Source organism: Rhinolophus sinicus, chromosome 8 (genome assembly GCF_057876585.1).
Source record: "Rhinolophus sinicus isolate RSI-liver-muscle chromosome 8, RSI-T2T, whole genome shotgun sequence".
Classification (NCBI taxonomy): domain Eukaryota; kingdom Metazoa; phylum Chordata; class Mammalia; order Chiroptera; family Rhinolophidae; genus Rhinolophus; species Rhinolophus sinicus.
This window is the reverse complement of record NC_142508.1, coordinates 21,725,535-21,742,435: the sequence shown is the minus strand read 5'-3', so window position 1 is coordinate 21,742,435 and position 16,901 is coordinate 21,725,535. Positions and strand designations below refer to the sequence as shown.

Genomic DNA, 16,901 nt, shown 5'->3' with positions numbered 1-16,901 from the left:
TTTAAATATTCTAATATATGCTTTTTAATGAAAGTATGATATTTCATTATATGGGTGTACCATAATTTATTAATCTAATACTCATTCGTAAAAATTTAGACTTTTTCCCACTGTATTTCCTACCATAAATACTGCTGCAATGATTAATCTTATGCTATGCATTCTTCACTCATCTCTGATTGTTGCCTGGGGACAAACTTCTGAAAGTATATTGCGAGGTTAAATGGCGCTATGTATTGAATTGTGTTCCCCCTCAAAATTCATATGTTGAAGTCCTAACCACCAATGTGACTAGGGTGGGAGATAGGCCTTGTAGGAGATAATTACAGTTAAATGAGGTCATAAGGGTGGGCACTTATCTGGTAGGATTAGTGGTTTTGTAAGAGGAAGAAGAGTGAGATCTTTCTTTCTCTGTTATGTGAGTTTATGGAGAGAAGGCAGGTCTACAAGAATGCAAGACAGTCCAACCATGAACCTGACCTTCCTGACACCCTGGTCTCAGACTTCTAATCTATAGAACTGTCAGAAAATATTTTTTTTTTGTTTAAACCACCCATCTATGATATTTTGTTATGGCAGTCTAAGGTAACTAAGACAAATGGGATAATATTTTCAGGCACATCATAGATACCGTAAGACAGCTTTTTAAGAAAGCATTTATCAGTTTACAGTCTGACCCATGGTGCATAAAACTATGAATTTCCCTGCAACCTCATCAACTGTGATCTTTATCATGTTACAATCATTTTCAATTTTATATATAAAAAGGGGATTTCACTGTTTTAATATATTAATTTCCATGGGATAAAATGACACAATCTTCCTGGTTATGTAGGGTCTTTCTCTGGGCCATAAAAATCACTGCATTTCAATAAAAACATTTAATTGTGAATGCTACTTAGAAAGTGCCCCAACATGTCACCTGTAAAATTTGTAAACAAATGGTCTAATATCATTCATTTACTTACTCAACAAATATTTACTGAGAACCTGGCTAGAACCTGTATCCTGGGGATACAACATAAGCACAAAAGGAATGATCCCTGGCCTGCCTAATAGAGTTTATAGTAAGTGAAGGCATAAAAAAGAAAAATCAGACATAAGTGCACTCACCAAAAGAAGGCTATCATTAATAACCATTTAAATAAGCTTTAATGCAAAATGCATTGTTAGTTATGAAGAGGGTCACTAAATAATGATAACAATTTCTATTCACTAGGATGATTTAACAATTTTAAACTTGAATGTGCCAAATAAACAGCCTCAAAATACATAAAGGAAAAATTGGCAGAAGTAGAAGGAAGAAACCACCACGGCAGTGGCAGCTTTCCACTCATCTTGGTCATGATCCTACAGATCAAATAGGCAAAACATTAGTAACAGTTTGACCATAAAGTTTCAGCAAGTTATGAAGAATCAGTATCATATAGATTACACTCTCTGAATGCAAAGAAATTAGGTTAGATATCAGTTCTCAAGAAAAAAAAACCCATTACTTTCTTATAAATTAAAAAATGTACTTATAAATAGCTCTGTATAAAAAAAAGAAATGATTATTTTATATTAGTTTCAGGTATGCAGCATAGTGGTTAGACATTTATATAATTTAGAAGGTGATCCCCTGATAAATCTAGTACCCATCTGGCACCATACACAGTTATTACAATATTATTGACTACATTCTCTAGGCTCTACTTTTACATCCCCGTGACTATTTTGTAACTACCAATTTGTATTTCTTCCTTCAATGTTTTCACCCAGCCCTCCAAACCCCTCTCATCTGGAAATCAAAAAAGAAAAAAAATTATAATGAAAAGTTACAAGTACTTAGAGTGAATTTTAATCAAATATTACATAGCTATAGCTATATATATATATATATATATATATATATATATATATATATATATATATACATATACATATATATATATATATATATATATATATATATATATATTAAAAGCAGTAATTAGTGGTCTAATTACTTATCACCTTAGATGCTTATGCTGGAAAAGAAAAGCTAACTAGTAAGAAGTTAACCATCTAATTTAGGAAGTTATCAAAAAAAAATCCAAAAAAGTAGACAGAAGGAATAAAAATGAAAGACAACATTTAATGAAATGGTTGACTACAAAAGGGGGCACACACGGAAACTTTCAGGGTGAAGGATCTGTTCTGAATGACACTAGGGTAGAGAATATATGACACTACGTTTGTCAAAACTGACAGAACTATAAGAACTGTAAAGCACAAGTGACCATTATTGTATACAAACTTAAAAAAACCCAATGTATTAATCAGGATATTGAGGGATCTCAGGATGGAATGTGTATTTTGACAAGCGACACTAAGTGTACTGTATGATACAACCTCACTAAAGAGAGTGGGAGAGAAAAGAAGCTGTCCTGTGGAACTTTGAAAAACAGTGTTTTGACTGGAAACTGTAAGGTTAATAACCAGAAGACTTGTACATAAACACTGTACTCTAAGTAAATGGGTAGTGGCTGGTGGAAGCCTGGTTTCTCACTGTTGAAGAGAGAAGTTACAGATAAGCAAGAAAGGAAGGCTCACGTGAGTTTTGTGGCACTGGACTAGAGTTGGAGACATCAGTATGACCTCATGGGTTAGTATACATACAATGTCACCTAGCTCTGTCCAATGAGAGGCCCTGGAAGCAATGACATCCCAGTAGCAATAAGCATACCCATTACCCTGATCTCAGTTTCTAAATACCATTCTCTAATATAAGGAATCGGGGTTCCTTGCAGAAATGGCTGATTATAGGGCTGAGGCAAGAAAACTACAAAATGAGCTTGCAACATGTTTTAGTACGTTGCAATTTAGAAAACAATCCAATTTACAATTGCATAAAACCAAAACAAAACAAAACAAAACCCACCAAGGAGTAAATTCCACAAAGGTGGTAAAAGACCTGTTCTCAGAAAATTATAAGACATTAGAAAAATAAATTGTAGGTGATACAAAGAAATAGAAGCATATACCATGTTCTTGAATAGGAAGTGTTAAAAATGTAAAAACAAAAAACAAACAAAAAGGATGGGGCACATCAAAGGGAGTGAGTCTGAAAGAGCTCTCAATGGCTCAAACTAGAACAATTTCAGAAACAGAATAAAGTAGTATCAGATTATAACCCAAAGTATAATTATATAAGAACCCATACTGATATAAATGGTTGGCCAAATAAATAGGTTAGAAGAGACAAATCTTCCTTGCAGAAGAATCCCAATAATGTATGCAGCTAGTCTTCCCTCTAGGAAGTTGGGTTTAATGTCCCTCACCCTTTGAGTGTGAGCTGGACTTAGTGACCTGCTTCCTGAGAATAGAATATGGAGAAAGCAAAATAATATCTTTATAGGGGAGAAATCTGGCAAACATTATCTTAACCAAGTGATCAAGGTTAACATGACCAGTGATGTCCTGTGAATATCATTACTCCTTGATAGGGTGAGATGAAAAGGTATTTTATCTCTTCAAAATCCCATAACCCCAGACTAGCCATGAAAATATTAGACAAATGCAAATTGAGGAATATTTGACAAAATACTTGACCAGTACTCCTCAAAACTGTCAAGGTCAAAAAAAACAAGGAAAGGCTGAGAAACTGCCACAAATCAGAAGAGACATGACAACAAAATACAATGTGGTATCTTGAGTTAGATCTTGGAACACCAAAAAGGACATTAATAAAAAAATGGACTGGTGAAATCCGAATAAGGGCTGATGGTTAGTTAAAAGTAATGCGTCTCTTAGTTTTGACAAATGCATCATGGTAACATATGGTGATAACCTTAGAGGAAACTGAAATATGGGAACTCTCTGTACTATTTCGGCAGTTTTTCTGTAACTCTAAAATTAATCTAAAACAAAAAGTTTACTTTGTAAAAAAATAGTGAAGCGGAAAACAAATAAACAAGAGAGTTTGACAAAGACAAAAGTTGCTTCTTTGAAGAGTTTGAAAATGTTTATAAACTTCTTGTAGCATGGATTGAAGGGAATAAAAGAGAGAAGGTAAAAATAAACAATATTAGAATGAGAAAGGGGAGATATTTACAGATAAAGCAAAAAAAAAAATGAGAACTTAATACCAATTCATCTGAAAACTTAGATGAAATGCACTATTTCTAGAAAATTATAACCTAACAAAACTCACTCAAGAAATAAATGAAAAACCTGAATAATTCTTTAACTACGAAATATACTGATGCACTGATGAACATAGATGCAAAAATCCTCAACAAAATATTAGCAAACCAAATTCAGCAATACATTAAAAAGATCATCTACTACAATCAAATGGAATTTATTCCTGGGATGCAAGGTTGGTTCAATATTCACAAGTCAATTAACATAATACACCACATAAACAAAATGAAAGATAAAAGTCATATGATCATATCAATAGATGCAGAAAAAGTGTTTCACTAAATCCAGTAACCATTTATGATAAAAACTCTCAGCAAAGTGAGAATAGAGGGAACATACCTCAACAGCATGAAGGCCATATATGACAAATACACAGATAACATCATACTCAACACTGAAAAGCTAAAAGCATTTTCCTTAAGATCAGAAACAAGAGAAAGATGTCCACATTTATTCAACATAGTATTGGAAGTCCTACCCACAGCAATCACACATGAAAAGGAAATATAATAAAAGGCATCTACATTGGAAAGCAGGAAGTAAAACTGTCATTATTTGCAGATGACATGACGCCTTATACAGAAAACCCTAAAGACTGCACCAAAAATCTATTAGAACCAATAATTAAATTCAGTAAAGTAGCAGGATACAAAACTAATATTCAGAAATTGGTTGCATTTTTATACAATATTGAACTATCAGAAAGAGAAATTTAGAAAACAATCCAATTTACAATTGCATAAAACCAAACCAAAACAAAACAAAAAACCCACCAAGGAATAAATTCCACAAAGGTGGTAAAAGACCTGTACTCAGAAAATTATAAGACATTAGAAAAATAAATTGTAGGTGATACAAAGAAATAGAAGCATATACCATGTTCGTGAATAGGAAGAATTAACAACATTAAAATGTACATACTACCCAAAGGAATCTATAGATTCAATGCAATTCCTATCAAAATACCAATGGCATTTTTCACAGCATTAGAACAAATAATCCTAAAATGTATATAGAACCATAAAAGACCCTGAATAGCCACACTAATCTTGAGAAAGTGGAACAAAGTTGAAGGTATCATGCTACTTGATATCAAACTACACTACAAGCCTATAGTAATCAAAACAGCATGGTACAGGCATAAAAACAGACACATAGATCAAAGGAACAGAACAGAGAGCTCAGAAATAAACCCACGCCTATTTGGCCCTCCAATCTATGACAAAGGAGGCAAGAATATACAATGGGGTAAAAACAGCCTCTTCAATATATGGTGTTGGGAAAACTGGACAGACACATGCAAAAACATGAAACTGGATCACTGTACATCATATGCAAGAATAAACTCAAAATGGATTTAAGAGTTGAATGTAAGACCCAAAACCATAAAACTCCTAGAAAAAGGATAGGCAGTAAACTCTCTGACATTGCTCTCAGCAATATTTTTACTAATATAGTTCCATGGACAAGGGAAGCAAAAGAAAAAAAATAAACAAATGGCACTACATCAAACTAAAAAGTTTTTGGACAACAAAGAAAACCATCGACAAAATGAAAAGACAACATACTGAACGAGAGAAGATATTTGTCATGATACATCTGATAAAGGGTTAATACTACCCCAAATTTATAAAGAAATCACACAACTCAACACCAAAAACAAACAAAAAACCCCCTAACAATCCAATTAAAAAATGGGCAGAGGACCTGAATAGACATTTCTCCAAAGAGGACATACAGATGGTCAACAGACATATGAAAAGATGCTCAACATCAGTAATCATCAGAGAAATGCAAATGAAAACCACAATGAGATGTCACTTCATCCCTGTCAGAATGGCTATCATCAACAAATCAACATTCAACAAGTGTTGGCGAGGATGTGGAAAAAAGGGAACATTGTCCACTGTTGGTGGGAATGCAGATTAGTGCAGCCACTATGGAAAGCAGTATGAAGGTTCTTAAAAAAATTAAAAATAGAACTACCTTATGACCTAGCAACTCTATTCCTGAGTATTTATCCAAAGAAATTCAAAATACTAATTAAAAAAACCCCATATATACCCCTATGTTTACTGCAGAGCTATTCACAATAGCCAAGGTATGGAAAACAATTGAAATGCCCTTCAACAGACAATTGGTTAAAGAAACTGTGGTACATTTATACAGTGGAGTATTACTCAGCCATAAAAAAAGAATGAAATCTGACCACTGGCAACAACATGGATGGACCTAGAGGGTATTATGCTAAGTGAAATAAGTCAAACTGAGAAAGACAGATAGTGTATGATCTCACTTATATGTGGAATCTAAAGAACAAAGTAAATGAGCAAACAAAACAGAAACAGACTCAGATACAGAGAACAAACTGATGGGTTACCAGATGGAAGGGAGGTTGGGGGGCTCAGAGAAAAAGATGAAAGTATTAAGAAGTGCAAATTGGTAATTACAAAATTGTCGCAGGAATGTAAATTACAGCCTAGGGAATATAGTCAATACTATGGTGATAACTATGTAACTAGTGCCAGGTGGGTGCTAGGGGATCACTTTGTAAATTACGTACATGCCTAACCACTATGCTGTACACCTGAAACTAAGATAAAATAATACTGAATGTCAACTGTAATTAAAAAAAAAATTTCTAGAGTGAGGTTTAGGTGTCACTATTTTTCTTAACCCCCAAGCGATTCTAACATGGTGATTCTACTAATCTAACCCATGAACTTCATTTTATAAGTGCAGAAACAAAGGTGCAATATTGATAATGTCCCACCCAAGAAAACATAGTAGTTATTAGGTTAGTGCAAAAGTAATTGCAGTTTTTGCAATTATTTAAAAATTTTTAAACCACAGTTACTTTTGCACCAACCGAATATTTGCATATGGTACTGGGATTACAACTCTACTGTCAGTGCAATCCAGTGACTACAGGGATATATGATAGAGTGATGCACGATCTATATATAAATCATTGTGCTATATGTGCAAAAATAAAATAAATAAATAAATTGATGCAATAGTTTTGTGTCTTTCCACAAACAAGTTCCCACACCCAGATGGTTTTAAAGTTGAGTTATCAATCAACTTAAAAGAACAAGTCAATTGAATCTTATATGGAACAAGCAGGAAAGCTCCCCAACTCATTTTATATGACTGCAGTAGCCTGGATACCAAGTCCTGACAAAAATAGTACGAGAAAGGAAAATAACAGGCCAATCCTGAGCACCCACATAGATCTAAAACTCCCAAACTGCTTGGCCACAGTAGTGGGAAATGGTATAGATGTACATATACTGCTTTTCCTTTTGTTTGTTTTTATGTAAAAGCATTACATATATACTATGTTCTTAAAAAGCTTTGGTATGTTAAAACACTACATAGAGATCCGACTCAAGACCCCAAACTCTTTCCCACACCTCACTCTAGATGCTAAGAAGGCTCAAGTTTAAGACAAGCCACACAGAGGAGTAGCTCATGTTTCTGTTCATTGTGAACCTGACTTATATTCTAACACATAGTGAAACATTTCTTAGCCCTGTCTCTTCCTCTGTGGTTGACCAGTAGGCTCTTTTAGGCATTGTTTCAGAAATATCCAGGAGCTGTTGGCTGTGAATGAATGGTGTGGAGGGAAAACCGAAAGTTGATTAAGTGTCCTTAGTAACTATTCCCCAATGGTAGCTGAGGTACGTTGCGTGCGTACGTTGGGCGATGGGGTTCTTGGTTCCTGCTTTTGGCTATCTCTTTGCCACCACATTCGGCCTACAATGTCTTCCAGCAACATGAGGGCTGGGATGAAACAGGGGGAAGGGGAGACCCCAGAACCTCTCCAGGGCTCCTTCTAACCATCACGGACAGCAGATGAGGTGAGGCACCTGCTCAGTGCTTTTCCAGTCACGTCTTCCTCCTTGAGACATGTCTACAGTATGCCACTAGAACCATGACAGTCTCAGAGTTTACCTTTGCACTGCTGGTCTTTTACAGAGCAATCTGCAAAAGTGTATTTCACTACTGTATTGAATGTAAAATATCACTGACTGACACTGAAGCATATTTTATCATTTACAGAGTGTTTACATAATTTCCTGTGACCTATTATGAACCATAGCAGGTAGAGCACATTAATATTATTTTTCACAATGAACAGATGGGAAATTGAGACAGGACCAATTGCTCAAAATGAAATAGCTCATAAGTAGAAGAGCTCGGACAGCGCCCTTTCTGACTCCTAGCTCAGTGCTATTTCCCACAAACTAAGTCTCTCCCATAGCATTCACTTCTCTCTGTTTTGGTTTGTCTGTCTTGTTTTGAAAGGCATGATTATCTTGCTTGAGTACTGAACTCTAGGTTGGGTGGGGATAGATGTTGCTGCTGGGAAAGTTAGAAGCAGATTTGGGGGCGTTCTACAGCTTCTGATAGAATAAAAATAGAACCCTCAGTGTATATTTAAGAGGCATTCACTGATCACTGCCCCTTCAACCTTTGCACACATGGCATGTAGGAGGAAGTCTGTCAGACTGGCCACATTACATGAGGATAACCTTGCTTTGACATTTGATGTGGCTGCCCACCTGCCCCAGAAGTTAATCTCTAGCTGCACAATTTGTATAGCATTTATACTTGATTTTTTTACACCTGTATCCCAAGACTAGAATTAAGAAGTAGCAATGAAAACTCTTAATGATCCTATTTGATGTAATTGTCTATGATTTTACTCAAAAATACATCACTGTCTCTTAAGAGGAGAGGCAGGAAGTTGAGGCATCATTTCTGAAGCAACAGGAAAGAGGAAAGGTTATCGTCCGTGAAGATGGAGGTGTTGTGACATGATTTGACTGGTGCCCATGATGGTTGCCTCTGTGATACGATCTGGAGTCCACAGAAAATAGGGACCGCTTTATGTATAGTCATGTTGTGTTCCTGCACCCTGTGCTTGAAAGCGAGCGCATTGGAGCTGGCCTTTGTCAGGTGTGCAGCAGCTCTAAGACAGCCCCACTAACCCGGGGGGAGCTGCCTATCTTACATTAAACCGGAACATAAAAGCCATTTTGTGTTGCTGCTTTAGTTTCTCCACCCTCAGCCTGACTTACAAAACCCAGATGTATAACCACACATATCAACCTAGACCTCTGCCCTTCAGTGCATTGTCTCTGAAATCCTCTTTTCTCCTTCCCATCAGTCCTCGGAGGTACTACGTATGGCTGAGTGAGTGGCTGTGTCATTCACGGATGCGTGGGGCTGTCATCCTGCAGGAGTGTATCTGAGTCTGTCCTTGACTCACTTGTGTCTTTCTTTCTCTCTTCTTCAGTGTTCGTACCAGCTAGACTGTTTCTGTTTAACTCTATCCTTTTATTCCTGAAACACTCGGAGTGCTATTCAGAGAAGATGCGCCTGCACAGAAGGAACACACCCAGAGAGCTCATCGCGCTGTAAAAGGATGTGCTTCCGGGAAAATTTCAGATCCAGACAGCACTGCTGTCCTTCACTTCAGTCAGTAACAAAAGGCAATCCTGCTTCCTTTTGAATTTTTGATAGAGTTAGTTCAGGTAATGAGCAGCGCGACTCTGAATGCGTGTTTCAATGGATGTAAAAACGGTCATAAAAAGAGAGGACGGCAAACACGGACTGAAAAGTCAGACTTGACATTGACAGCATTTTTAACGGAAGACACGATAAATATCAGATGCTGCAGACATAGACAAGGGAAGCTTCTTTTCACAAGGGAGGTGGCTAAAACCTGAATATTTTATTAGCAAAGAAATATAATTATATACACACTGAAATATTTCCGCTTAGCACGAGGTATTACAACTCTAACTACTTACTTTTCACGTTTTACTTCTCAAAATTTACATTCTTGTGGCTGGGTGCCAAAGGGAAGCATATTAGAATAACAACTAATCAATAGTGATAGAATATTTTATAATTACCCAGTACCTACACATATTCCCCTTTTACATATGAGCCCTGAATTTCAGAAAGGTTAAGTGATTTGCCCATCAGGGGTCAGTGTGCAAATTTTAGAGTTGAGATTCAAGTAGAGCTCTTCTGCTTCTTTTTATTCTTTCATTGTGACAGCATGACATTCCTGAATGACATCTGTTTGACTCTAAAAATTACAGGAAACATCGTATCTTTCAGCTTATCTTGGATAATTTCTACCCTAAAATGAGGTTCAAATTTCCTTAAAACCTATTTCTTCCTTTCTTTTTTCTTAAGATACATGCAACCTAAATGTTGAATCAGAGACTGACTCAAATTTCTATTCTAAAACACCACCCAGAGATACCTGATATGTACATTTTTTAACCTGGAAAATGGATTAAATGTGTACTATTAATATATACATGAACTTACAAACATACCTTAAATTACACCTTACAGTGTATCATTACAAAGAAAACAATACTTTTACAGAATAAAAGTAACTATGGCAACCTACAGATTCAAATCAGGCTGCCTCCCAGGTGGTGGCAGCAGCTCCCAGTTGGCTGAGTAACTTCCCATTAAAATGTGTCTCAAATACATACATTTTGGGGGCGCATTAGCTGAATTTCCTACTTAATATTCTCAATTTAATTTTACCTTTCTGTGTTAATGACTAAAATAATCTGATCATACAAAATGTGTCGGGTATGTCGGTTTCACTAAAACCTTTGTATCTTCCTGCTTTCTGGAGAACTTCCGAACACTGGAAGGCCTATCCTTTGATATCCATGGGTGAGGAGGAATTAAGACAGAGCCAGGAGATGGGAGACAGTTTAGGAAAACAGCCCCTCCCACGCTGTCTATCAAAGATCAGCCATCCTGACTGTCCCCTGTCCCCTTCCCTCCTTTCTCATGTTTGCCAAGTGCAGATGGTTTAGTTTGGGGTAATACAATCCCCATAACTCGCAAGGAAGGCTGAGTTTCCCAATGAGGTCAAAACCAGAAGAGATTCTGAGACTAGGATTGGTTTTATTTTATTATGGGATGTGAAACAGCAACAACAGTGACAACTTAAATTCTACTAATATTTATTGTGCACCCACAATATGCAAGGCACTGTGGTGAGGTCTTGAGAGGATAATAGGTGAATGAGAACTAGTTTTGCCTTCAGAATACGATGTAGTAGAAGAGAAGCAGGTGTAGGTGTAGGTGTAGGTGTAGGGGTGTAGGTGTGTGTGTGTGTGTGTGTGTGTGTGTGTGTGTGTGTGGTATATAAATATACACAATAAAGTTCATAAGAAAACTACAGAGAGAAGGTTTTTAGTGTTTGAATGAGTTAACAGAAGTCTTCTTAGAGGAGTTTTGTGATCTGACTGTTACAAACTTGGAAAAAGAGAAACATTACAGGGAGAATAACGAGGTATCTGGGGTAAAGATTATGAGGAAAACACTGTGACTTCAGAATGGACGATATTGGGAAAACCTTAATACTATTGCTTGGAATCTATTTTTAATTCAATAATCAAATAAGAACCACTGAAGGTTTTTCTAAAGGAGTATAGTAAAAATGAATCTGTAATTTAGAAGGTGATTGCTAGGCTACTGTATTGAGAAAAAAGCAGTAGAGAAATGAAGAAAGATAGATCAGGAAGAAAAAATGAAGGCCAGAATTAGGGTAGATGCATGGAAATAGTAAAAAGAGAGACAAAATGCAGGGCATGGAAATAGCAAAAAGAGAGAAACTGAAGACAGAATATTGACATTGGCAACAAATTGGGTCTAGGAGGTAAAAGATACAGATGAACAAAAAGTGAGTGGGCCATTGATGGAAGTGACAATAACATGAATAATGAAGTCATTCATTTGTTCGTTCATCAAACACTTACGTGGTGCCTGGAGTGTTCCCTTTTGCTAGGACCTAAAAAAGGTATAGGAGCTGGTTTAGTGAGAAGGCAGATTTAATTTTATACAAGGAGAACTGAAAAGTGCCAGTAGAACATTCAAGCCCCCAACTGTTGACAGAGATCTGTACTTTAGGAGAATAATTGGGTTGGAATTATCTGTACAAAGAGAGGTCATAGTGGAAAAGAGGTGAGATCACTGAAGTAGAATTTTTCACTGAAGTAGAAAAGTTCTCAGAAAGAAGAGGGCAAGTTCAAGAACAGATGTGAGAAAAAACATTACACTGTACTTGGAGACTGGAGGAACAGGAACTGTTAGCAAAGAGATGGTTGCAGGAACAGATAAGAGGAGAGCGGAGTTAGTGCTGCCTCAGGGAAGACAAGCAGCATTTTAGGTAACACGGAGGCTTGGACACGCCGCAGCATCAGCTTTTCAGTGAGCGTAAGGAGCGTGAGGCTGGGGCACAGGCTGCTGATTAGGTCCCCACGCAATCCATTTCCAAAAGACTCACTGACAAGTGAGGCGCTAGAAGCCAGACAGAATGGTGAGAGGTTGGATTGGAAACAGAACGATGGAAAAGTAGCTTGCCATAATAATAGCACTTAAGACAATACAAACTATCAGTGAACACTTTTTAACTACTCCTGTGCCAGGTACTATTGTTCTAAGTACTTGATATATATTAATGCATTTAATCCCTAACACAATTAATGCTTTCTGGGAGAGATGCTATTTTATGTGTTTCTTAGAGGTACTGAAGGGAAAACCCAAATAGATTAAGAAGCTTGCCCTTACCCCACACAGTTACTAAGTGTTGATTTGAACCGAGGTGGTCTGATTTCTGAATCTCTTGACCACTCTGTTATGTTGTGAGGCTAGGTGATGCTTAGACAGGTTTGTGGGAAGAAAGGAAACATAAAGAGGGGGAAATGGGATAATGGTTGAATGTACAAGGGGATAGGATAAGGGGTACGTCCTGTATGGGAGACCACCTAGCAAAGGTTCTCTGGGACAGGATTAAGAGAAGAGAGGTGGAGTGACATGGAGAGATTTTAAACTCAGAGGTGCATAGTTTTGGGGGCTTGCTTAGGTGATTTTCCGCCCTTTTGGTAAAGCAAGAGGTGAGGTCACCAGAGTGCTAAAAGGACATACTTATTCCTAAAGTGTAGATGAGGGGAGGGGCTGGGAGAAGACACTACATAAACTCCCTTATTCATCTTGCTTTACGAAACCAGTGGAAAAGCAAGGATCATTAGAAATACAGAAACCTATCAACAAAACGTCCCAGACATACTCGTATAAATGCATTACAATAGAAATACCGGTGACACTTAAGCTGTGCAGACCTAGTACTGGGTGGCCCATAAGAACTAAAAGGCAACTTCTAATCTCAGATTCTGACTCTCTCTCTCTCTCTCTCTCTCTCTCTCTCTCTCTCTCTCTCTCTCTCCTCTCTCTCTCTCTCTCTCTCTCGGCTTTATTGGCAAAAAAGAACATAAAGTGCAGCCCACCTATATCACATCGATGTACATTTTTCCTTTGTTGGTTTTTGTTCTCTTCTAAGAAGTGTTTGCTATTTAAAATCTGTTACTAGGTGATAATAGCAAAGCACATTTTTTCTCTTCCCAGATCAACCCCACACGTTTCACTGTGTGTGTTTGCAAGTGAAAATACCTGTTGCCATGCACGTGAGAGGCGCAGAATGCAAAGCTGTAATGGAGCAGGGTGGGGTCAATGACAGCACCGTTTTCGGAGTGTTCCATCAGTTCTGTCAGGTAGCAGAGATGTCTGTGACAGCCCCGCACTCCGTAGCGCGCACAGTACTCATCCAACACAAAGACTTGGCCAGGGCTAAACCAACCCTGCAAAAGAAAAGAAAAAAAGATTTTTTTCTTTCTGTACTAAGATCTGCTTTTCTGCAGCTGCTGTTAGGCATTATAAGCAGAGGCGGCATTGAAGTCTCTTTTGCCGTTTTTTCTTTTTATTAGTGGTATGTTTCATATTATTTTCAGAAAAGCAAATATTATCAGTTTTGGAACTGATTTGGGACACTGGCAACCTGTGTAATACCATTCTCTCTTTCCTGCCACGCAAGGCAGGGGCAATCTGGTTTACTCTCCTGTCATTTAAATCAGTCAAATTTATTCACAGTACCTGAATGGTCAGTCACAAAAAATGGCATTCCCCAAACTGCAACCTCTGTATGAATCAATTAAAAAGAGAATGGTAAAGCAAATACTATAAGTGAAATTGGCTTGTTTCCGAAAGCATTTTATAACATGAACTAAAAGAAAATTCCAGTAAGTCTAGCAGTGGTAAACATGTGCTATGTGAGTATTGCAGTATTTGGGATATTGCTCTCATTCTGACTGTCTCTCTATGGCGAATATAACAAAGTTAATATTTGTTTATAAAATGTTTTGAGGGGTTATATGGGCTTATGTGGATTATTTTAAGATAAAAAAAGAAAAAAGGGGAATGGAGTGTTTTAAAAAGGGGCAAGAAAATCATGCAAGAGGAGGAAAAGAATGGTGAGAAATGTAGAAAGATGAACTGTAATAAGGAGAAGGAGGAAGAAGAAAAAAAGAACAAAACACCAGAATATTTACTATAGGGATGGTAGGCACGATACTAGACATACTGTACATAACTTATCTTTAATATTTAGAACTATCATAAATGGTAGTTACTGTGGACTCCATGCTACAAATATATCAGCTGAAGTTGAGAGATATTCCGTGACTTGCTCAAGACCACATTGCAAATTAGCCATGATTTACATCCCGGGTCACCTTGCCTCCAAACTCTCTTTCAAATCGCCATGGTCACTATCCTCTGAGTGCCATCGAAGACACACTGTTGGGTTCTCCTCATACTCCATATGACATGTGGGGTCACCCACATACTCAACACAACTTCTAACAATTCAGTTACTGACCCCACTGAGCGCACTTTTCTGGTGTTCACTCTACGTATGCTTGTCTATCAAAGGTTTTGTGATGATTTGTTTTACTCTCCATGTAACGGTCAAATTAGGGCTGGATCAGTTTTAAGCTGCAGCATTGCATGTTGAATAATAGGTCCTTAATAAAGTGTCTATAAATGAATAAACCATCAGTGTGCTCATGACAGTAAGTTGTTTCGTATCTTCCCGTCTATTGAAATACCTCTGATGAACTGGGAGTACATCCTTTCTGCAATCTTATTTTAAAGACAATGTAACTTTATTGCATGGAGTTACCCTGTTCAGTAGCCAAGGGACTAAATGGTGATAGAAATAGGCATATGCTGGCTGGAACAATTCCAGAGGAATTGCCACTAAAAATATAAACCCTTGGAAAGGCACAGTGATTCCTAGGCTACAGTTTAATGCCACATTCTGAAGAGTCAAGCAATCCTTCTAAAAATAAATTATACTTTGTACCCCAAATTTTGGCTGGTTTCAACACATATCAGGTAGCAGTTTAGCTACTCAATTTAATTCCTTTTTCTTTCTTTTTAAGGAATTCAAATGATCTTTTGAGAGTTAAACGAAACTAAAGCTTTCTTCTGTTACATATATCTACTGTCCTATTTAAACAGTTTATCCCACTTTCTTTTCCTTATCAGATAGGTTGTCTTTCTAGGAACAAAAGAGAGAAACGAAAGATCAACATTTGCTGAACAGACCTTAAACCTTAAAATGTCTGTACAGTTGTTAGTAAATCCTATCACAGAGTTTTTCTGTTTTTGTTTTTGTTTTTTAAATTTTCATTAAAGCCTTCTATTTTCATTCAGCCTTCTCTGGAGGGACTGATAAACCATACTTCAGAGTTCCAGTCTATTCTGCTGTCTAGTGAGGGGCACAATAGCGGTCTCCACGTATATAATTTTCAAATTGGGAAGCAATCAATTGGAATCCTTCATCCTTAACTCCAATTTATTAAATGAGTCAGGAATAAAATGCCACTTCACAATAAGTATTTCTCACTTTTAAACTGTTTAATTATAATCTATAAGGGGGTAGACAGACAGACTTTTACTCACCAAGCAAGAATAGGAATCATTCAGTCTGTGGTCCAAAGTCTGCCTCTGGAGTAGTCTAAAAAGGAAGGCGTGGTCAAGCTTGCAAGGATTTGCAGAAATAAACTCATCCATACCATGTTTCTGAAAACGGTCTGCATCTGTCAATTCAGAAAAGCATATATAATACATTTATTTTTCTGGTTTAATAACGGGCAGATTCAGTTTTTGAAAATCACAAAATGCATGCCTCATCATAACAGAAGACAACCTTCGATTACATAAATTATGATGTCAAGAATTCAGCATATGACCCTAAATTGCAATTTTTGGGGAGCCTAAATAAAAATGACAGGAAATAAATTGCAAATCATTTGGAATGAGGAAATCCTATTTTCATTCAAAGCTACTTTTAATATCCATCACAGAATAATCTTACGTTTCAATTTTAAGAAAAGTTGATGCATTTTTAAGTACATAATGACTGAAGGAACTGACTGGAAAAGAACCCAAGTCTATTCATAAAAGAACTGTAATGATAGCTAGAAGCTTGCTTTCCAAATGGCAAACTAGGGCAGAAATGAACACACAAGCTTCAGCTGGATCACTTCCAGTCTTTTTTTTTCCTCTGCATGGAGCTTTTAATGGGACCAGCCTTAATGTAGAAATGGCAACGAATGCTCTCAAGCTTCAAGTTTAAGAGACATGAAAAAGGGAGCACCATGTTTGTACAAATATGCAGACAAAGCATAACGTCCCAAATGGCACTTCAATCAGAGGCCTGAATTTATTGTTCTTTCCAGATTGCATCTTTCAACGCCTGTAGACCCTGCGGGTTTATCAAAAGGCAAGCTTTTATGATTGCTTTCATTAATGGTATGTTTTGTCAAAGTCTTCAATGTGAG

At 37.0% G+C, this 16,901-nt stretch overlaps 1 protein-coding gene across 11 annotated transcripts in view; it reads right to left on the bottom strand.

Annotated features, from left to right (window-relative positions):
• CADPS2 (calcium dependent secretion activator 2) overlaps nucleotides 1–16,901 on the bottom strand; it is a 479,588-nt gene that overhangs the window by 130,306 nt on the left and 332,381 nt on the right. For all 11 annotated transcript variants that reach the window (XM_088799948.1, XM_088799951.1, XM_088799947.1 and 8 more), the window contains 2 exons: nucleotides 16,021–16,157; nucleotides 13,669–13,856 (listed from right to left, as the gene is read on the bottom strand). In XM_088799948.1, coding sequence (XP_088656074.1) covers nucleotides 13,669–13,856; nucleotides 16,021–16,157 — 325 coding nt within the window. The remainder of the gene's footprint in view (nucleotides 1–13,668; nucleotides 13,857–16,020; nucleotides 16,158–16,901) is intronic.